The 24,485-nt window shown below is 37.4% G+C and overlaps 1 protein-coding gene across 3 annotated transcripts in view; it reads right to left on the reverse strand.

Annotated features, from left to right (window-relative positions):
• ADAMTS19 (ADAM metallopeptidase with thrombospondin type 1 motif 19) overlaps nt 1–24,485 on the reverse strand; it is a 134,354-nt gene that overhangs the window by 2,153 nt on the left and 107,716 nt on the right. For all 3 annotated transcript variants that reach the window (XM_063422822.1, XM_063422823.1, XM_063422821.1), the window contains 4 exons: nt 22,074–22,209; nt 19,569–19,773; nt 17,530–17,682; nt 1,019–1,196 (listed from right to left, as the gene is read on the reverse strand). In XM_063422822.1, the coding sequence (XP_063278892.1) occupies nt 1,019–1,196; nt 17,530–17,682; nt 19,569–19,773; nt 22,074–22,209 (672 nt within the window). The remainder of the gene's footprint in view (nt 1–1,018; nt 1,197–17,529; nt 17,683–19,568; nt 19,774–22,073; nt 22,210–24,485) is intronic.

Here is a 24,485-nt window from a genome sequence, read left to right on the forward strand (position 1 = left end):
GAAAAATCATCAATGATGGGGAGATGGCATCTTGCTTCTGAGAGACCAGCTGAAGAAAGATAAAGTACAAAGGGGAGGAACCTTCAAACAGTGAAACTGCAAGGAGAGGGCCATAAGCAACAGCATATTGAAACAAAGACTACTGCACAGAAATGCTCAAAGGCTAAAAACCTCAAAGAGAAATACCCTTCACTGTCTTAAAGGAAGTATTGCACACAGTCTGAAATGCCAGTCTTGTTTTCCATGCAGGAGCAATCTATTGGACAGGAAAGTTTATCTTAACAAGGGCTCTGGAAAATCATCTGGAGAGGGTTTGCTGTATTACAGCAAGCCTTTGAATATTCCTGTCATGCTCAAGATACAGATGAATGATTAGAAGAACTAATGGTAATCATCAACAACAATGCATTAGGAAACAAGAACTACCAGAATTAACAGTTCTGGAGTTATGCAATAACACAATTTTTTTAAGAACAGAAGAGACCTGAGTTCTGCCAGGTACAGCAAATCTCCATTCAAAGTAATTTTCCTTCACACATCTGAATACATGAGGCATAGACATAGATTTTTGAACTGAAGACTAGTGAAAAGAGCTGTTTGTATTTAAAGAACAAATAAGGGCCTCCTTGATCTCAAAAGTATCAAGAGAACACACTCTGCAGAATTTTTAAACAGAAGATATTTTCTTACTTTAGAAAGGTTTGATAAAATTGACTGGGTGAATATATATAAAAAACATGCATGTTTATAGTGTATCTAATATAAATATATTTTCATATTGGGTATTTTGTTCCCTACATGCAATACAGTCTCATGACAAGGTCCTTTCTTGGATAACAAAATCCTTCACTATTCTTAGTTACAGTCCCTGATGTACATACTCAGAACCTGAGGCAGGAAAATCAGTCTCCGCATAGAATTTAAATCTCTTGAATAGACTTCTCTTTCTAAACTGGGATCATCATTACTGTATGGAGAGAAAGAACTGAAAAGAGGTTTGTAATTTTTGACTGCTTACCTAATCTGGGTGATGTTATCGTGTTAACATTAATTTTCTCATTGCAGGGATGGAGATGACAGGGTCTGTAAGCTGCCGGCTTTTCTGAAGAAAAGCATTCATTGCCATGCCTTCCCGTGATCTTGTGCATGCACTGGATGACTCGAGACTGCATTCCTTTGCCACAGGTGACGGAGCACTGGAACGCACAGAAGACACATTTATTGGAAAGGTATTTTTGCCAGTGATTATGAACATGAAATGCCAGTCCATGTGAAGTCAGTAGCTGCTTCTTCAGATGTCAGCATTCCAAGATTTCTGAATTCTATTCCATTAGCTAAATGAAAATCAATTTAAAAAGTACAAATTAATTAGCAGTACCAATTGAAGGACTCACTCCAGCATCCTATTGCTGTCCAAGTCCATTTTGTAGAGCTTGTGATTAAACTCAAATAAAGCAGCGTGCCTGTGTCTTGGGTTGGAAAATGTAACCAAAATTGTGTATTCTATTTTCATCTGTTGAAACCAGTTGGGAGATATTGTTCCTTATCTGTTGTAACTCTAGGGGGGGGGAAGTGGGCAGATGCCTTCTGTTAATGGGACACCTGATAACACCAGATAAGGCAGTGCCTCCTTATCTCTTCCTCCACCCATCCTCCTCCAAGGGACATCACCTGTGAATGGGCCATTTAAGGCCTCTCACATGACTGATAACATCACCTCATTCCATTGTGAGATGCTCCACCCAGTGGGAGGAGGAACCAAAGCCTTTCCACCTGGATAAAACCAGTAATCCCAAACACCAAGATAGCTGGTTTTCCCCTGGATGCCCAGAGGATGACTGGACCGTTTTCCTGAGGATCATCTCTACTTCAATGGAGCCACATCTGTCACTCCTGGAGGACTTATTTTGAGCTGCTGCCCACACCCTGACCAACAGGGTGTCAGGTTTGCATTTTGACTCTGTCAGTGGTTCTTTGTACTATTGCATTTATCTTATTTTATTTCATTTTTACCCTTTTTGTTGTTTGTTTCTTCTCTCTCTGTTAAATTGTATTTCTGACTTGGAGTCTAACTGGTTTTGTTTTCAAACCAGTAGAGACTGAAGGAAGCAAAGGTTACTCTCTTGTATCAATATACTAATTTATTCTTATTAGAGGTTAAAGTGATGGAAAAACATTAACAGATAATAGCAGAGAGAAGAATTTTTAATAAAGCCATTAATTAACCACAGCTCCTTCTGCTGAGCAGAGTGTATGCCTCCTGTCTTTGCATCACAAGTTCACGTCATGTATGTCTCACAAATAAAACACACAGTGTGAGACATGATGCCTGGCCTTTAACTAAGCTTTCCATCTGTTGCCACGGAGAGTGAGATAAGAAAATGAAACAACTGAGTGTTGTAACAATGGTAACATTCTACTTCTATCACAGTAACATAATATATTACAGTGAAAACCTGGACAGTGTTGTACAGATGCTTATAAAACCTATTCCAAACAAAAACAAAAAACCAAAACATGCTTTTGCCTTTTCTGACTTTTTGCAAACAAAAATTTCTAAGACATTAATTATTTTTCTGTCCACTTGATACACATGCTCTTGCTTTAACTACAAATCTATTAAAAACTGCATACTGGGGTTTTCTCTAAACCTCTAATGATTTTGACTCAAGTACCCAGAAATTTCACCAAGTTTTACAGATATGTTCTACAGAAAACATCTTCAAATACTCAATAATTTCTTGTAATTTATAATGTAAGAGCTCAGGCTGCAAATTTTGCCACATAATCCTGAAAATATTTTTCTAAATAATTTTAATTACATAAATGTTCTGAATATATTTCCTTGGGAGGCTTTGAGAAGCAGCTAAAAAAATATGAAATGAGAAAGACAAGGAGAATGTGCTATAACAAAAAATGTTTCCCAGCCATCCTGTCTCGAGATGGAGACTCCAACAGGAGTAGTGCAGTTTTCTGCAAAGGATGAATAAACTTTGACTATAGGAAACACTAAACAAATTTTTACCCTTTGGTTTGGTTTTCTATGTGCTTTTGAGTGACATTTTAAACACTTACTTGGAAGAAGATTTACACATGCTAAATGGGAAATAGAGGGCTTGTGCCCCAAAATGTGCAGTAAGAGAAGTGAGACTCTTGTCTTTTGGACTCGTAAGGATCCAAGAGAGGTGCAAGAGACTAGGGCATACACTTAGATATTTTCACAAGGGACTGAACTTGTAACCACATGAAATCAAACATTGGCATTTTATAAAAGCAGGAAGTGGACTTGAATTTGCACCTTTTCTCAGTGAGTCAAATACCGAACTGTATCTTGCTGAGTTAATCAGATATAGCCTCCATGAGCCAAGGCATAATAATAAAGATATTAAATTACAAATGCATAGTTGTCTATTCAGTATCAACCACAGTTTAACACATGAACAAATTTACAGGAGGGAAATCAGTTAGTACTGAAATATTTTGAAAGTAAGCTATCAACTTTAAATCTAGTATATTGCTGTAAATTGAATGAGACAAACCTCTCAACAGAACTTTTTTTCTTGAATTTTCTGCCTTTTCTCTGTGCAGATAAAAAGAATCTGAGTTTCTATAACAGCCAACATTATGCACCTGGTTAACATGCAAAATCACACCAGTTTTATCCCCAATGGCAGATGGAACATAGATATTGATTTTGCCAAAATTCTGACCACTCCTTCAATTCCCCTCATCATAGTTTCAGAGGTATTTATTTTTGGAATGTTTTAATGAAATTAAAATTGAGACAACAGAATAGCAAATCAAAAAAGGCAAAAAAAGAGATAAAACTACAACACAAAGAGAAAACAAATTTGAAAGTAAAGGGAAAATTAAGGCAATATGATGAAGCTAATACGCTGAAGATGTCAAATAAAGAAAGATAATTGACTGTTATCATGGTGATCTCAATTTAGAGTAATATTGCATGCAGTATTAAATTTTTTTCCCGTCTAAGATTTGCATGTTTATCAACCAAAGTTAGAGTATGTGTGAGTGGGTGGTATTCCTTTTGTCAGCTGCAGAGGAGGACATGGGCAGGTGGACCTGGTACATAATTTATCCAAAAATAATTTATCTGCCCTTAGGTTATCCTAGAGTGAGTAGGTGCAAGCCAGACACCTGGAATACTGCCGGGGAGAATGGGATTTGAAAAATACTAGTCTTTTTGCTAACAAAATGGGCTCCAGTGGTTTATCTGCTAATTGATAATGCCAAACCATTCATGTAGGCAGGTGCTTTGTGGAGAGCACTGTGGCAGCAGCCACGTCTTCTCTACATCAAATGAGCTGTGGCCTGAGAGTTTGTTGTGACTGCAACTGGCACAATAGGCAACAGACAGATCTCTCAGCTAATCAGTGTTTAGGTGCTGAATTTCTATGTAGAATCTGGCAAGATTTTGTCATTAAAATCTTAATTGGTGAATTAAGAACCTTTAAATAACTGAGCCTCCATTGGCCTTTGTGAGATATTTCAGAGTGTTATGAAGCATTACAATGTAGTTTTTCATCCCAAGATGTAGATATCTTGCAAACAATTAATTTTAGTCAGCTTGACCTACTTATTAATATCACAGCTTTAGAAACTGACATCAAAGGGTGATTAAATGTCTCAGTTTATATACAAAATATGTGGCAGAGCAGGAAATAAAGAAATCTGTGCTCTATGTTCTTTTATTTTTACAGAAATGTACTAAATTTTAACTGCATTTATTCCTATTTTTTTAAAAATGGGAACTTACTAAGTCTTGTAAGATGTTTGGGGACTCTTGAGAAGAAGAAGGGCTACCTCAGTGATTAGTAATCCAAAACTTTTAAACCCAACTTAGTCAATATGCAAGTAAAGCATGATTTTTCCAAATGCCTAGGGTTTTAAAATCAGTGAGGGATTTGATAGGCATGCTGTGCTCTTCTATGTTCACATTGCAGAAGCAGTGATGTCTGACTTCAAAATTAGGAATTCTACTGATAGAACCAAGAAAAAAAAATATTTTTACCATAAAAAGGTAATGTTAGCTATTAGTGGTATTAGCTCATATTCAAAGTAATATTAAATAGTATGAAATAGGGAAAGCATCAAGCATTTAGCCGTTCACTTGCTACCTACACAGACAAACAGTGAGATTTCTGTGTCCATGAAGTGGTCTTAGACATGAGTTTGTCCTGCAAACACATCAGCCAAATGCTGCTATAACTGACAGCAGACACCAAATAAAAGTAATTTGTATTTTTCTTCTTTATCCTGAAAGATTTTGCTGGCTTGTTCTGACTTCACTAGAAAAAACCTCAACTTCTGCAGATCAGCGAGATGCACCTTCAGAGGAACAGCTCTGACCCTCATTTTGACCCTCACTTTACTGTATATGCATGTGTACATTCAAGCTGAAGCAGACTCTTCCAAAACTGCCTCCCAAATTTGCCTCACTTTTTGATTTCTCTCACTGCAAATATTCAAATATTTACCAGTCTGAGGTAAATAACTTCCACTGAATGTGCAGCTGTCACATTTTAGGTAGTGTTCACAGTATGGCGTAGAAGCTGTAAAAGTTCTGCATGTTTCAAAGCTTTCAATTTCAAAGAAATAAAAAATATTCTCACTTTTACACATGAATCAGTGAATTTAATCAGAAATAAATTTATCTGTCAAAACTGCTTGTCTTTTTTTTTTATATATATGTAAGATTTACAGAAAATGCCCACTCTCAACCAAAATGTAGCATTTGCATTAATTCAGCAGGTTTCAGGTTAAACCCACAGCTTTTATTATTAGTGAATGAAGAATACATTTTTATAGTTCTTCTTCTCACCCACTCTATCTCCCACATATCATTCTTGCCTATGCAATACTTTATATTTGTGAGGGTTAATTGCATTTTACTTCTCACTATTCAGATGACCTATACTTTAAGGCCATGTAGCTGATTAGCAGAAATTCCTGTAGGACAACTGTAGTTGTAAGTTTAGACTAAATGTTCTAGTACACAGCCAGAGGGGGTTTTTTATGTGGCTGTTAATCTGTGCATCTTGGACACGGTCCTAAAGGTACTGTAAAACCATTCAAGCAGCAAGACATGTAAAACATTCCTGTTAAAGATTACAAAAAAATCCTCTGTAAGGTTAGTTAAGAGCTATTTTTTAAAATCTTTTTTTCTTAAAAAAAACCAACTTACCACCCTGTTTGAATTTTGTCCTACTTTTGAACTTCTCTTAGACACAATTTCAAGGACAGAAAGCTAGGCGTTAAATATAACAATCCTTACACTTGGCATGCACACCCACTACCCAAGATTCCTTCTTCTGTTCCCTGCCAAAGATATATATTCTGGAGAGAATACATATTCCCAAGGCCAACAGCTGAGGAAGTTGCTGTAATGTGTTAGCTGCTTCCAGCTGGCCTTCATGAGAAGTAGGAATTCCTAAATTAAGGGAAAAATTGTCACTGGCAGACAGTAACGGTCAAAATGCATCTTTCTGCCAAGACAACAGGCAATCACTGCAGAGGCTGATACAATCCACAATGAAAAAGCTAATCTGTGACAGTATTAACAGTATTGACTTGGACAATTTATTTGAGAATAAGTGGACTGCTCAATAAAAGGTTTTACAAGTCTAAGTAGCATTCAAAGCAGAGGCTGACGTGCTCCTAAGGAAACTCAGTGATGAGTTTTACTGGAAATTATTAGCAGAGCATTCCTAATCATTTATGTATAGGTTCATCAGTTCCAGCTTTTAAGCAGTTTCAACCTTTTCATGAAGTGAGTGTGAAACAAGAATAGCAAGGAATCACACTTTAGCAGCAAGATTTGTATTTGCTAACATGCTTGCAAAATGTTTTTCTGTTTTGTCTTCTTATGAAGCTTGCATGTGAAGGCAGGTAATAGATAACATGGTGCATTTTTTTTCAGTGAAGGCTTTTTTACTGAGTTTGGCAATATTCCTTAAGATTACCTAAATCAAGCAAACAATCTGCAGTTTATTTAAGTTTGGTTGGTTTGGGGTTTTTTTGTTAGAAAGGCATTTATGAATAGTGTAGTAAAAAGAGGGACTGATGGATACAAGCATAAGATGGAGTCTGAGTTCTCACATGCATCATTTCCAGGAAGGTCTTTGTACCTCTCTCATTTCTGACACACCCAACACCTCAGTATGCCAAATTTAAAATTCAGAACTTGTGCTAAGTTTAGCTAAAAAAAAAATCTGCTGTTGGTCTCTTCTAAGTTTAGCAAGTTTGAGTTGTGCCTATTTATTTTATTTTATATTCTTTTTTTTTTTTTTTTTTCCTTCTGCCTGCTGTCTCACCATTTTTTGTTTCTAGCTCTTCTTTCTAGGGCAGGAAGAGATAAGATTCAAAAGGAGATAAGATTTTAAATTAAGACAGACAGAGGCCAGTTCCCTTCATAAACTCGAGATAGAAAACCCTCATCACCTCGCCTCAAAAATTTGAACCTCTCTCTCTCTCTCTTTTTTTTTTTTTTCTTGAATCCTTTTTAAGGCCTCATGCAGAACAATTTGGTTGTTTGGCAGAGGAGGCAAAACTGCCTTTGGTATCAAGACAAGATGCAACTTAAAGTTTTAAAGTTTATGAGCTGATTACAAAAGAAAATCTATTTTTTCTAGGTCAGTATATATGCATCTATTCTTCAGAATATCATTGCCTATCTACTCTGAATCAATAGTGGGGTTGGAATGAATTGGAATGGGCTCTCTGGACTCAACTTGGAAGTGGAAAACTCTTTGTCTCCTTGTGAAACTCAGGTTCCATTGCCCAATTTCTTTCTTGCATGCATTAGTGAAACACAATCATCCACTTCAGGGTTTAAAAAACAGGATTATTCCAATGACACTAGTTGATTCTCTTAGAGACAAGCTGGAGTCCAAATCCATTAAAAACCTGAGACTCTTACAGCCTGCCATTTCCCCCTGATATCAGCATTTTTCTCTCATCATTAATGACCTATATCAAAGCATGGACAAATCCTGTAATACCATAACAGATCTAGAAAGCCAAGTTCTTCTATGTGCTCCAGATGTATGTACACAGCATTTTAAATTTTGTATTTATACTTTCTATAGATCCATGTTTAATACAAAGACAAATTCAAGTTTTAAAGCAATTTAAGTATACCTCCATTTGAAATAGCTATTTATTCTTATTTAGGACTCTAGACACACTGCTAAATAGTATTTGATATAGTAACACTGGTGGATTTTACAAATTTTAGCTGTTCTTGTGCATCTCTGCCTGGGCACTGCTGCAGGGATCCCCTGTTAGTGAGGAAACGGAAATAAATTTTAGCTGTGGATTTGTGGTTGTTTCAGATGCCTGCCTGTGCTGACTCACACAGGGATATACTATTGCAGTGCTTAACAATGAACAAGACATTATTACACTTCAAACTTTCATATCTGAGATGTCATTGCATTGTATTTTGGCAGGAGATGACCGTCCATTCATTACAACTATCACACATCCACACAAGAATCTGGAAACAGTTAGATTTCATGACATAATTACCTTTATCTTTTTGATTAAATTAGTTGAGTATGCTATTCTGGACTGATGAAAATGAATTCTTAAAATTAATTTGAAATATTAGGCTCTGAGTATATAATTATATTAGCGTACAGGAAAATGCTAGCCCGATGCTCAGTAGAAAACCTTGCATGCAAAAGTGTAGCTCAACAGCACAAACAAGTAATTTAAGGATTATGGTATTTCTAATGAAAAGACAAGTCACAGAACCCACCAAAGACATACAGGAAACTTCAAAGGAGGAAAAATCCTTTCATTTAAAAATTTCTATTTTATCTATTTACTTTTCAGAAATCAAAGAAACATACGTCAAAAAGCTGTTCTGTTAAAACACAAAATTAAGCACTGGCCTTTAAATATCATCACACTATGCAGCACTTTCAAGATTTTCCAATAGGTTGAATAAATGAAAGAGTTTTTTTCTGATAATTACTTTACGTCCAGTCACTCTATCTACCAAATTTTATACAATGAAGATCTGAAATAGCAGGTGACTCACCTAAATGGATATGAAAGATATTAAAAACCCCAAAACATTAAAAAACCCAATGAGTTCACAAGGAAACTGATCTCATAGGACTTTTTTTTAGCTGAAATACAAGAACAAAATCATAGAATCAGTAAAGCTGGAAAAGACTTCTAAGATTATTGAGGCAAACCATTAACTCAGTGCTGCCAAGTCGATTACTAAATGATGTCCCTAAGTAATGCAACTACATGCATGTCTTTAAATACCTCTAGGGATAACAACTCAACTATTTGTCTGAGCAGTCTCTTCTAATGTTGATAATCCTTTTGCTGAGGAACTTTTCCCTAATATTCCATTTGAGCCTCTGCTGGCTCAGCTTGAGGCCATTTCCTCTCATTCCCTCCTCACTTGTTACCTGGGGAAGAGACCAGCTCCCACCTCACCTCCCACCCTCTCCACAGAGAGAGAGGGTCTACCTTGTGCCTCCTTTTCTCTAGGCCAAACAGCCCTAGCTCCCTCAGTCACCATCACAGGACTTGTGCTCCAGACCCTTCACCTCTGTTGTTCATCTCTAGACATGCTCCAACACTTTAATATCTTTCTTACAGTGAGGGGCTCAAAACTAAACTTGGCCTCACCAGTGCCAAGTACAGGGGGACAATCCTTGCCCTGGTCCTGCTGGCCACACTATTGCTGCCACAGTCCACGATGCCATTGGCCATCTTGGCCACCTGGACATAGTCTCAGCTCATGTTCAGTCCTTGTTGACCAGCACCCCAGGGTCCTTTTCTGCTGGACAGCTTTCCAAACACTCTGCCCCCAGCCTGTAGCACTGCCTGGGGTTGTTGCAGTCCAAGTACATGATCCACCCCTTGGCCTCGTGGAACCTCTTACCACTGGCCTCAGCCCACCAATTCAGCACGTCCTGATCTCTCTGCATAGCTTTTCTACTTCGAGCAAGTCAACATTCCCATGCACACTGCTGTTGTCTGTGAAATTACTGAGGGTGCACTTGATCCCCCTGTCCAGATCATCAGTAAAGATGATCTGGAGTCAAACACGGCTGGCTCTACAGCCAGCTCTAAGCCCTAAGGAACACCTCTCCATGGCGAATTGCCAACTGGAAGTAATTCCATTCACCACTCCTCTCTGGGTCCAGCCACACAAACAGCAAAGAGAGCACCTATCCAAGCCATGGGCTGCCAGCTTTTCCAGGAGAATGCTTTGGGACACAGTGTCAAAAGGTTTTACTAAGGCCCAGGTAAACAACATCCACTGCCTCTTCATCCAGGGTGGATAACCCTGTCTTAGAAGGAGATCAGGTTAGTCAAGAACTGCTTTTAATAAACCCGTATGCTGACTGACACGGGTTCAGAATGTGCCATATGGTCTCACTAAGAATAATCAGCTCCTCCCCAGGCCTGAGGTCAAGCTGACAGGCCTGTAGTTCACTAGAACCTCCTTCCAGCATCCTCAGTATCCTCATGTGGATCCCATCCACCCTCACAGAGTTGTCTAAGTGATGGAGTAGGTCACTGACCATTTTCCCTTTCCATTATGAGGGATTGGTTCTACTTCCTCTCTTCATCTTTCAGCTCAGGGGGCTGGGCACTGGTAAAACAACTAGTATTAATATTAAAGACTGAGGTAAAGAACATGAAAATCACCTGAGCCTTTTCTTCATCTGTGATGACTTTGGTTTCTTTTGTTTTTTTTTTTTTTAAGGTTAGGATGAACAACACAGGAAATGCTAAGTTTGAGTTTGGACTTGGAGTGTTTATTTATTTTATTTATTTATAGTATTTACAGATTTATAAGCTGTGAGCTTAATTCAGTAAGCTAGAGAAACAAGGTAAAATGGAGTGTTTTAAACTTTTTTAAGGTTATTTAAGTGATAATTATTTAATAATAAGGTGACGTTTATGTATTTGACTTAATAACGCGTTAATAACGCATTTCCTGTATTATTCATCCTAACCTTAAAAAAGGGAAAAAACCAAAAAAGCCCATCATATTCATCCTTAGTCACTATGTTTCCCTTTGCATCCAATAAAGGATGGAGATTCTCCTTAGCCCTCCTTTTTTTGATGGACATACATTTATAGACACTGTTTTTGTTGTCCTTTACGGTAGTAGGAAGATTAAATTCTAGCTGGGCCTTGACTCTTCTAATTTTCTTCCTGCATCACCTCACAATATCCTTGTAGCACTCCTGAGTTGCCTGCCCCTTCTTCCAAAGGTCATAAACTTTTTTTCCCAAGTTACAGCCAAAGTGCTCCATTCAAACAAGACAGTCAGCTCATCTTCCAGCACAAGGGGACAGATATTTCTTGCACCTTTAAGATTTCTTTCTTGAAGAATGTCTAGCCTTCCTGGACCCCTTTGCCATTCAGGATTGCCTCTCTAGGGACTCAGTCAGTCTTCTAAACAGGCCAAAGTCTGCCCTCTGGAAGTGGACAGACAAGTTCTGTTGCCCCCTCTCCTTACTTCTTTGAAAATTCAAAACTCTATCATTTCATGGTTGCTGTGCTCAAGCAAGCCTCTGAAACAATTACTTCAAAAGAATTTTTCAGTATTCAGTTCTTATATTTTTTAAGTAATTTCATCTTGTCCCTAATCATAAACTATCAGAAAACAGCAAAAAAGTGACAACCCCATAGATTAAAACAAAATAATGAAAATTAAACAATAAATATTTTTGAGACAAAGTAAGAATTTCATAGAAGATCAATTTATCTCAAGCATGAATACCTGAGGGAGTATTTTCTTTAGCTGCATGAAATACAGGATAACAGAAACATGAAAGAAATAAACTTCCAACAAAAATCAGCTAGATCCCACACAAAAAAAGTGGATTACATAAATTTTAACAGAACCCAAGGGAATCAGCTGTAAGAGTTAGGCATTGGTAGATGACAGAGTCAGAGATACTGAGGAAAAATTTGAAAAGTGAGAGATGACCTTAGAGATGGAGATACCCCAGGCAAAAGAATGCCTAATGCACCAAGTCTCAACACCAGACCAGTTATCCACCTGCTGAAAATAGACATCAGCCTTCCAGAAGATCTACTGTTCACAGATCTCAGCACCCTGAACAAAAATTGGTAGGCATTTCTGGGAAAGCACATAGCATGTACAGGACATTGCTTCTCTTCAGCAATTCCCAAGAAAGGCTTTCTTCCCTTATTATCTATGTTATATGCATGTGTGCATGTGTAAATCCCCTGCAGCAGTAATGCATGGCCTAGCACTGTAAAACTCACAAGCAGAAAAGTTTGGGTATCTGTATCTGCTTGGGAATAGACTGCATCAGAATGGCTTGGAAGACATTAGCAGTAGCAAAGCAGGTGATGGAAAGCTGCCAATGCTACTTTCCATAACTTCTGCATTTGCAGCTGCATGACATCGCTTTTCTCCTTCATCTGGCTTTCCGAGGGATCACTACACCCAGTCAATTATACTTCTCAATTTCAGAGTGCCAGAGCTGGTACAAGAAATAGCAGCCCCATTGCTTTGCTTATAGCAAAGGTTTCAGCCTGTAGGTAGAACCCTGGCATATTTGGTGGGAAGGAGCATGCAGAAAATTTATAGAGCTGCCTAAAGGTTCAGTGTCAATGACTGCATAGTAATAGCAACAATATTTAGCTCTGAAATATTGCTAGGCATAAGTAAAAACAAAACTTGTTTATAATGTTAACAATTATCTATTTTAGCAGCATTTTTATAATTTTACTTCTATTACCAAAGAGTGAAAAAACCCTAGCTTGTTCAAGTATACTTCAGATCTCCCTTCCTTTTGGAATTTCCTAGACTTTCCCCAACTGTTCAGGTTTATTGAAGGTGACTTCAAAGTCAATCTTTTCACTACAGATTTGTGTCTCCATAGAAGACATCTCAACCTTTAAACCACTTTTTAAAATCATCAGAGTCTGAAACAATTCTGTTCAGTTGCTGAATGCATCAATGTTACTCTTTTCTTTCTGGGTCAGGCAGTGTCAGAGACGCAATAGTGTCTCCCAACAGTGGCTGTGTGAGTGAATCTCCTGAATTCTTCCCCGTACCACTCCTTCAAGTGGCACTGTGCAACATGCTGCACGTTGTCTGCCAAGACACCATAATTACCTTTTGAATCCAATTTGGTATTCCTCCAAACCTTCTTACCCTAAAGATGCTTGAAGCAGAAAACCAACAAAGATATCTCAGTAGATCTAAGTGTGATACAGACAGTAGAATTTTCCATTTACATGTGATTTTCTGTGTGTGCAAAATAGGTGATATCTACTTTTAAAATTCTTTCCAGTCTTATTAGTTGTTTCTTCTATTATGAAGGATGGTCTCACTCTGTTTTTCTAGAAACTAACATGACACTACATTTATTCCAGCCAAAATTCTACATTATATTGATCTCAAAAAACCCTTTCTATGAAAAAAACAAAGATGTTAATATTGTTAATACTACAGGACTGGTTAGAAATATATAAAATCTTCCAATGTCATTTCATTACATTGACATCTTCCATATTATTTGGTCATGCTTCGTTTCTGGAACAAAGACATACCTCACTTGCTGCAAATTAACTATATTTAAGCCAATATGAAATTATTGACTTGATTACAGTATTATTTTAACTTCCATTATTTCACATTGCTTAACTTCTTTGTACATATATCTACTGATAGTGTTATATTTTGACTGATGACCAGCACTATTCGACTCCAAGAATCTAAAAGAACTTAATAATTTTGGATGAGGATTTACAGGAAAAAACCAAGGCTAATTCCCTTGTCAGTAAAATCATACTGTCATCCTTTTTTTTTAATTGGAGGACATCAGTTGAGTTTGTTTGCTTTGGAAATTTAGAAGTTGTTTAAATATTTAAACACAGAATTTGAAGGTTGAACTTCTCATGCTCTTGAATAGTTAGCAAAAAAAGTCAGTGGGCATTTACCTGCTCTCATTTACCTCCCTCTCTCTTTACACATGTTCTTTGATTAGGGCAGAAGACAAACAATCCTCATCCCTGACATCTGCTTTCTGTACCCCTTAGTAGATCTCTCTGTGATGCTGTCTCCCCCTGTCAGCTGGAGACTTGACTTCTTTCATCTGAACACACACATGTGCACACACACATATATACACACACTTTCTAGGCAGCACTGCATGTACTGTCTGAAAGAAATAATTTGGAATAGGCCATGAATTCTGGGATTCATTGGTGTAAAATCTAAGCAGTTGCCTCAGATGCCCTTTCAGATTCAGTGGAAAAAAGAAATAGATGAAGCTTTGTTTCACGTTTTTGCTTCTTCAGGCTACAGACAAAGTGAACTGCATCCCAGCTGTTATGACCACTGCCTCAGATGCCATACTTGACTCCTCAGCATCTCTGGTCTAACACATAGGTACTATCTAGAAATTCTGCTGCTGCTCCATCTTTAGTTTCTACAGAGTGCATCCTTTTTCTAATCTTTTTAACAAATTATGCCACATTGTCTTTGGTCTCCTACGCATGCACACATACTATAGATCTCTTCATCTTACAAATTGCTGCTCCTAAATTCTACTTTGTTGTCCAGACTTTTGATCCTGTTTTTCCTTGCTGAATAATATAATATCACATCAAACTTAGTTTTTAATTACCATTTTCAACGCCCACTTTCCAAATTATTCTCTGTTCCAAAATTCACCCTCATTCTCATGCTTCATTTATTCTGACAACCATCCGAAGAGTGATAGCAGCAGAAAAATAGACGCAGTTTCCTACATGAAGTAAAGTAGCTTAGACATGCCCTTTGAGCACCCTAAGCTGCTGAAATGTAAGTGGTTTTTGGAGAATGACTTCTACAATGATGTGTTCTTTAGTAAGCTGTGCAGATGTGTAAACATGCAGTTTCCGCGCATTTTATTTCACCTCTCTTCAACCTACTTGTTTATACTTAGCTAATGAATGCCTCTGAGCATGATCTTGTCCTTGTATGGCTTTGAAATGGGTAGCCAGTGGGCAGCTTAGCAAGGGACACTGTTGCTAACAACACCTTGCCCTAGCTGGTGCTAGAATGGCTATGATCTGTAAGCATTCCTCATTTGAAGGTAACTCACACATTTTTAGGTAGGATATTCCATGAATGGCATTTGCAGGGAAAACACAATGTCATTGGTAATGTTGCTAGGTGCTGGCTCCAGAAGCTCAGTTTGAGCTTTTGCTCTTTACTTTCTCATAATACCTGTATTCCTCACAAAGGTGGGCACAGAGCCTGAGAGATGTTAAGAACAGCAATGTTTAGCATATTGACCCACTGTACTGACTTAAACACCATTACTGAGTTAAAAGTTGCACACAGGCCGGGTTGTACAGACTTCTTTTAGACTGAGTTTTAGAAGGATTACTGTCCTTATTGATCTATTGGAGCTTGGAATTTTGGTCAAATTTTTTTTGATCTTGGTATTGTTAAAACATAAAAATCAAAAACCATTTGATCTTTACATGACTATACCAATAAAACAAATTATCTCCATTACAGCACTCCATCATTATTAATAATGTTATCTTTTCAGTTTTATTTAAGCTTAATTTAAAACTATGTCTTAGGAGTTCAAGGGAAACAGAAAAGCAAGTAAAGATATTAGGCCTCTTGTTTCAATGTGTGAAAAGCGTCATTTAAATTTTTCAAGTCAAGTCTTGGCATTAGCTAGAGAAACTTGGCTCTGCTCAAAGGAACAGACTTCTGTCAATGTCAAGAACAATCCTGAAGAGTAAAAACAGAGAACACAGAAGGCTGCACTGAACCTCTGGGTTAGAAACAAACAGCAAAGATTAACATTTATCTGAGCTTTTCATTTGTTCTCACCATTGCAGACATATTAACATGTATGCCATGACTTCAGGTTGCTGTGTACTCCTTCAGTGGAACAGAAAAAAGAAATGGACACCCAAATATATTTTAAATTAAACTTGCGTCTCTGCAGAGAAATCAAGGTATCTGGTTTTTAGTATAAATCTTGGAAAATCTCTGCTGCACAAGTCACAGTCAGATTGTATGTTAACTGTTCAAAAGATTTTGTCAATTCCATAATTGCTCATATCCTATTTTTAAATTTCAAAGTACACGTCAGGTGAGAGTGTTACAGCTTTGACTCTAGGAGGAGACCAGAAAATACAAAATTGTCAGTAAATTTTAAACAGGACGATGTAAGATTTTGTACACTCATCTATGACATGGTTGTTTGTGAAAAGTACTGAGGATAAAGTTCTTCTCTCCAGAGGGCACTGGGAACAGTGTGTAACTGTCTCAGCATACCCACATAGCCTCAGCAACCCCAATTTGAATGACTGCTTCAATTAAGAAAGCAGATGGTTATTTCTCCATGGTTTACTTCCTACTGGTGCTATGCTAAATAAGGCAGGTTTTAACTGTAGTTATGTAGTAGAGAATTGTAAATATTAAACGTTATTGCCAAACGTATCTTCTTGTAAAAGTAATATTGCTACTGAAAGTTAGTTGCTTCTGTTGTTTAAAAAATTAATGGTTATACTATGTGCTTTTCAAGTAGCTAGTTACTCACAGAGTACTTGCAGCTAATTCTTGGAAGGCTGGCTAGTCATACACTGCTGGCTTTAGTCCTTGTTTCCAGTTCCTACATCACATGAAAGACAACTAAAAATACATTAAATACTTCTCCATACTAGCGAGCTAAAAAAATGCTGCAATAATGTTAGGTGCTGAAAGTAAAAGTGTTGTGTGCAAAGTTATGAAGAGAAGCAAAGGAAATAAAAAAAGATTACAATCTTTCTGCTAAAGGCAAGGTTAACCTTGACAAGGTTAAATTTCAGAATTTCAACATGTTTTGGATATTTCAGAACTGTATCAGATATTCAATTTCGGTCACAGATCTAACCAACATTGTTTGTTACTTTTTGGCCTATATTTATCCACTTCTCAAAACCCATACGCCATATGGAAATAACCCAGAAGGAAATGTAATGACAGCTAGGTTGAGTGTCCCTAATAATACAAAAATAATAACAGAATAACAGTAATAGATGTTTTGCAGATGCTAAATGGTCTATGTGGAAATTTAATAGGCTAAAGGTGCTACTGTGTAAGGCTGGAGGGTGAATTTACTGGAAACACGAATAAAATGTGCAAACACAAATTAATGAAATATGTAAACTGTAAGGTTGGAGCTGGTTGCAGTTTCTGAATTTTCTTGCCTACTGACAAAGTTATTTTATGTAGATTTGCATTATCTTGAAGATTTATCTCATACTTACTTCATATTCCTGATTTTTATTTATACTGTAGGCTCACTGTGACTACCAGTTTAGGGTTTTTTTTGTTTTGTTTTTGTGTTTCTTTGTTAGTTTGTTTTGTTTATAGCCTTACTGTTTGCCCAGCTGGGACATCTGCACACTTTTGATAAGAGTAATTCTTACTAAGAAGTCAACTTGAAAAATGGATGATGCTGGGAGGCACTAGTATCAAGGATTACTCACCTTAGACCAGTCTCCCATTCTCCAGACATAGCATTTGGAATAGTCCTCACAGTCCTCAGCCTCTTTGGGTCTGGTGGACAAAACGCATTTCTTGCGTGGATTGGTGCACCTCACAGTCCGATGCCGTACTCCCTTACCACACTTTACAGAGCACTGTTGGAAAAAAATGCTTTCAGATTTCTACAAAATTCACTTACTCCATTTCATCCCCTCTGTTTGACTTCTGCCAGACCAGCTTTAATATTTCACATCTTCAGTGATGTCCTAACTTCCAACATTCAATTGCATCGACACTAGATGTTTCATTATTAAAAAAAAAGAAAAACTGAATAAAAATTCGTTATGAGACAGAATTATAATTGATTCTCATTTAGATAAAAACTTGCTTAAGGAAAAAAAATAGGCTTTTCAATAAGAACATATCTGAAATGTTATGATTAAATGAATGCAATATATTATACTAAAAATATTAGGCAATCTTTCTTCTTCAAATGAAAGGAAATATAATGAAAGAAAATCAAAATAATGTTCACAGTAATAAGATATGAAGAAACTTTTGAAAAGCTCTGTTAGGGTCCAACAGCCTTTTTTTGGGAGGAGGAAAGACATGTAGAATGGAAAAGTAAATACTCCAAACCTATGCAAGGATCCAGACTGAACTTGAAAATTCAAAGTCACCATGTAGCATGTGAAAGCTCTTTTCAAGTTGCTCAGAAGGTCCTAATCTACGGGTTTTTTCCACCGTTCCCACTTACATAGCCAAAAATGATGCCATTTCCTTCTCAAAACATTATCACTGCTTTTGATCATCTCACTGCTTGCAGTTCAAAACTCTCATTTGCCAAGCTGATTATAACCGCAGGAAGCAGTAATGGCTAGCTTCCTACATAATGGTGATAGTAGGAATGGCCACAGGAAATACCATGCTCTTCAAAAAATACTTATTGCTTCCAATAAAAACATGCTCTCTCATTTCTCATCTCTGAAGTAAAACAAACTCATTCAACAATCAGTGTACTTCTTTTTCTGACCTCTATAAATGGATGCCTTTCTTCTCACAACCAGCCCTCACCTCATAAAACTGTGTACCACACCAGAAACTGCTGGTACTTACGTCTCCTTTCTCTACCTTGGCATCTGCTTTTCATCTTTGAAAACCTTCCCTATTTGTTAGCTCTTTCTTGCTTGGGGATCAAGGAGTTCTGCTGAGTAGAAGAATTCAAAGAAAGGACTGCCCCCACATTCGAAAGCTGATATTTGTATTTTGATCATGGAGGGATCCATTGCACAGCTTCTAGTATGGGAAGCAATCAGAACTGCCTTTACTCTTTCAAAGTTCCAAATAACCCTTTCATCTTGTCCAGATAGCAGTGAGAACAATACTCTTCCTCCACGGTCAGTTAATTTTAGAAGAAATCAAAGATGAAGAAAGCCAAATGGACAAGCACATTTAAAAATATTAAATTAATAAAGCTTTTTGAATGATAATTGCATTTTAACGCAATCCTTCAGGATGCAGCATATGTGAAATTGTGTAATTTACAAGCACATTTACCTATTGCTGATGATTTGGAAAAAGAGCAGAGAGGAAAGAGGAAGGGAAGAAAATGTCTTTCATTGCCAGAGGATCCCCTCAAAGGCTCTCTGAAGCAGGACGGCATCACCCATCCACTGATCAACATCCCTTGGTACAAAAGTACATCTCACATGTTCCCACTCTGAACCCAAGGTTGGCTGATATGTGGTGCCTTCATTCTATTTGCCTCTAGTTACCCACTACTACAGACAGGATACATTGACTACACATGCTGGAGAATTGTCCAGAAGATACTGTTGCATGACATTAACCAGGTAAAATGCAGTAGTTCTACACAGCTGGTTTTTCTAGCCCCTGAACACTTGGCCAAAACACTGCATGAGGACCATGGAAGTCCTTGGGCTGAGCTGTGGTACTTGATGCAGAAAAAACCCCATTATTTCCAAAAAATACTAAGGCACAAATAACAACCATGGAGTATTTGCATAAATAAATGCAGCACCTCGGACCAGACTCCTGCCTCCCACACCGTCATGCAGTCCTGGCCTTCACAGCGCTGGGCAGAAGCAGGCTTTGGCCCCAGACAATCCCTCTCCCTAGCTCTGATCAGGGTCCCATTTCTGAGCTGCTGTGTGCAGGCTACTTGTCTGTTCTGGGTTCCTTTTCCACATGTCCTTGAACATGGTGTCCATTCTGTCATCATCCATCTGCAAAGAAACATGGGCAATGTAGTAACATGAAATCAGGAAGGGAAAAATACCATCACATCTTATTCCCTTGCTCACCAGTGTATACATCCAAGTCAGACTTGCATATTTTCAGCCTCCTTTTACATTTTGCTAATGGAGTATTTATTAATCTAACATATATTACATTACGTATGGTATAAATGTACATACAAATTCCTTCCCCAGTCCACTACCCCTGTGTTTTCAAAGTAATTTCCTCTAATTATGATCCCAATTAGAAAATTTCCAAAATATACAGACATTTTAAAAAAGACAGGTCCCTGATCAGCCTGCCTGTTATTCTCTGTATGTCTATCTATGTCAAGTGTATGCTGAGCATGTAAAGTCCAGCGTTCTTTGAAAACAGTCTGTTTCAAGAATCACTCAAGTGTGAAAGACTCATTGCCCTGGAAAAAGCGCAAGAGCCCACAATTCTTCATGTTCTTCACAGTAAGGCCTAACAGCGTGCACGGTTCAAATCATAACAGAAAGGAAGGCTGATGCAGCTTGGCAGAGCCCATATACCTGGACAGCAATCGTTCTAGAACTTAATTTTCCCAGATGTTCTGTAGATCCAGATTATGGCCACGTGCCCTTAAAAAATCAAACAGTTCTGCCCCTGATGCAGTACACAAGTATTTTTTTTCAAGGAGACTTAGTTTTCAAGAAGAGTTTTTAGGAAACTGAGATTTAACAAATTTGTTTCAGCCTTCTGCCATGTATTTGTAGCAAGAAAATAAAACATTTAACTAAGGGGTTTTCTGTTGTCTGTCCAGATATATAATTTACAAATCAAGATAATATCTGTCAAGATAATTAAATAGACTTCAAGCTATTTCTTCATATGCCAACAGCAAATAAGTACTTATGCAAATGTATGCTGTAGTAACATTTCTGTTGAAAGCTATTAATATTTTGTAATGATTTCTTACAGTGTATCAAAAACTGGATGATTAAATCTTTCCATATTTTTCAGTACAGCATCCCTGAATATCAATTAGCGAAGTTTTAAAACCTTCACTTAATAAGCTGGAAAAAACACAGACTGTTGAAAATTTATGGTAGACAATGCCTCAGAAGAAGATCAGATTGTTCCATTTCTACCCATTAAGTGAACACTGATGTTAATAAAATAAAATAAAGGTCTTCTCAAATATGCATATAATGACGTATAAATAATCCTTCCAAAGGGTAATGCCCTAGTTTGGGGAAGACCAAATGTCAGTGGTTTGTCTTTATCAAAATGTATCATACTTCACATTTTATCAATTTCAGTACTTCATCCTTTCCAAGAAAGCTACATCTTCTAGTTCACTTTACATACTTTCTTCAACAGTATTTGCATTTAGTTTGTTTTGCATTATGTTGTTTAAAAAAGCCATCTACCTGTCCTCTAGATGACTGCAGCAGACTGATCCCAGTGCTCACTCCTGGGGATGCTAGCCAGCTCTTGCAGGCTGCTCTCCCCTCCATTGAAAGGTGTGGACTTGCTCTAACTTGGTTTAAACAAGGACATGCAATCCTTGAGGACCTCCTCAAGTCATAATTCTTAGCTGCCAAGTGGCACCACTCTGAAATGGGGCACTTGCTGGCCTGGTCAGCCAGTGCAAGGAGCAGGCTCCAGTTCAGCTGCAGGGACAGAAGTAGGTGATGGGTGGGCCTTTCCTGGCACGGGCTGCACGTGGAGCTGCCTCCTGCCTCTTGCAGTGTTCAACCATCAGAGCCTACTTCAACCTATTTACTGACCCACATACAAGGACTTTCCCCTCATGGGGTGAGAGGAAAGAGAGGAGAGAGGGGCAGGCTCACTATACTTCAAGTTGCACAAATGTAGAGTGAGTGATTAAGGGGGGTTTATTTCTTTATTTACTATTTAGGGTATCCAGAGTTTATCAAGAGCTTTAAAGACACAAAGCCCTATTTAAAAAAAACCCCACAACTAAAGCCTATCATTAATTAAGACCATGGGATTAAAACCCATATATGTCTTTATATAAACAGCATTTAAATTTCAGTTTTGTAGCACAGATCGGTCTGTGAGAATGTTTCCTGAGTAAAGGAATTAGCTGCTTTGTTGAGTATGAATTGATTTAGGCATGGTGCTTAAGGTCTCTCGTTAAAACTCAGGAGAAACCATTTCCAGTATTTCTGTATTCCCTACGTTTTGCATTATAATGTTTTGGATGAATGTATTTACTGCCCATTCATTGCCAAAGGTAGTCCACGGTAAGGTTTTTACATCTAGATATTATAGTTTAATTTAACCAAATCACTATTACCTTGTCTGGCAGGGCTGTTCATTGCACTTGCGGATCTGTGGTTCTGGTTTTGTTAAATATTTGCACTTCTTGTTGTCCACAAGACTGATGTTCTTGTTCATAATCTTTGTGCAAGAGACTGTTGTCTTTCTTTCACCTAGCAAAAAAAGAAGCAGGTTTGTGAGGAAACCAAGAACATACAAATTGTTAGGGACACAGATACAGCTATTTCATATACAGTTTGGCTAAAAGAAATGCAAAAGTGTAAGAAATTCAAAGCTAGCAGAGAGCCTGAGAGAAATCCTACACTTCGTAGGGAACATTGTGAGTTTCTAACCTAGTCTTTGCACACCACCATCAAGAGTTTTTCTGCTTTACTCTTGCAACTAGTTATAGGCCAAACCCTTATTCTTACTGGAATAGTTTTTTTTCCTCCACCACTGAAACTCCGGCACTGAGCAAAGCTTGCAGAAAATTACAAAGAGAAGTATGGTTGTTAATTACTACATAAGATGAAGAAACAAATGACAAATTGTGGCTGGCATTCAGATAAAGGGAATCAGCATATGCATCTGTTCAGTAGGGAGTCTACACTATTTCCCATGAACTAAAGAGGCCAGGTGACCTCATCTGCAGGGTCAGAAAACCACTGAGGAAGCTAGGTACTGCTGCAGAGATCCAGTGCATGCTCTGTACAGAATCCTTGCCCTGATGCATGGCCTGAGGCCTGGTGTCTCTTGAACATGGGAGCATTAGAAGTTAAAATTTGATGTAATACCAACCACAAGCACTAACTAGCAATTGGACTGGAGCCTGAATTTTAGAAAACTAGCAATCCTTGAATTCAGGATTTCAGTTAGAAGAAAAAAGGCTCACAACCAGTTGTACTTATAATTACTTTCACTCTGTCTGGCAAAGGGGCTGCGTGCATGAGCAAGGCAGGCTGAAGCATGAACGTTCATCAGAGGTCAAAAATGAGTCTGTGGATGGAGCAGTTAAGTTATAAATGCACATTATGTACATGACCACTGCTGATATTTTACACAGCGCTTGTGTACGTGAGAGCACATGCAACTAATGTATCATATCACAGCATTTGAAATGTTTGACAATTCTTTCTGCACTTATATATACATCTATGTGTTCATATTCTCTCCCACGCAAAGAAAGCTTTTCTGAAACATAGGAGGTCACAGACCAGTTACCATTTTATATACAAAAATACACAAAACTATACAGCTTCATCAATAGTTTTATCTTGACACACGCTTTGAGCATTTAAGAAGAACTATTGATAATTGTTATATTATTTATTCAGATTAATCAAAATATTGATGTTAAATTTTAATCACAAATACTCAGGGTAAAAGATGCAGTATTTTAATTTCATTATTGTTTGATGTTTAGGCCAGAAAGTATAATAAAAGTGAAAATAGTTTTGCCTGAATTAAGAAAAATCTTTCCATAGTATTTCAGAATATTTACCTTCTAGGGAAGTTTGTAATAACTCAGCTATTTCAGATAATAACATAAAATGCTGGTTACAACAGAAAAAATGATAAACATTAGAGTAAAACATTTAAATATTTATTTAAGCATTAATGTAGAATAAATTACTAGCATACTGCATTTTAAGATTTCTGCAGATGATAGAAATATTTAGAAATATCTGGGGCAATAATGACAGATTGTAGTAGCATTAAAAATATTCTAAAATACATCAGGAATTTGTAAAAACTGTGAATTCACAAGCGGACAGAGATGTACTATCAAGAATCAGAGGATGCTACTAGCACCACGAACAAAATACCTTCTAGGGAAGAACCTTTCTTACCAAACCACAAAAAGCATGTTTATGGAAAATAAAGCAATTTTTCATGACACCAGGATTGTTCACACAGTCAGAGGAACTAGAACACTGTGTTCTTTATGCTGATGTTATGAGAAAGAAAAGCATTTCCAGGCTTTCCTATTCAATCACAAGGTGCAGGACAGTTTTCAGAACTGTTAATCAGAGCAACCATGATTGTCAAGGTTGTCAGCACCAAAGACAGATATCAAAAATCGATGCAGTGTTTACAGACTGACTAACTGGAAAAGGTATGAACAGATCATTTATTAAAAAAAAAACACCCTCTGAAGTGTTTTTTTAAGTGTTATTATCATTTTAAATAACATCTTATAGAAAACAGTTTGAAAGACTTTTGTTACATCAGCACAGTTCATATTCCAATATTTGTTTTCAGAATCTTTCTTCCAAAATCACATTTTTTATGGTTAATAAACATAGGAAAAATACCACATCAGCATACTAATATCTGCCGTTGTAATATTTGTTCCATATGTTTCTGGATCATCCTTAACTCATGTTACTAACTGTACTTATTTGATCTGAGACTGGGATTCAGCTTCTCTGTGGTTTGAAATGTCTCT

Source organism: Prinia subflava, chromosome Z (genome assembly GCF_021018805.1).
Source record: "Prinia subflava isolate CZ2003 ecotype Zambia chromosome Z, Cam_Psub_1.2, whole genome shotgun sequence".
In the NCBI taxonomy this organism is placed as follows: domain Eukaryota; kingdom Metazoa; phylum Chordata; class Aves; order Passeriformes; family Cisticolidae; genus Prinia; species Prinia subflava.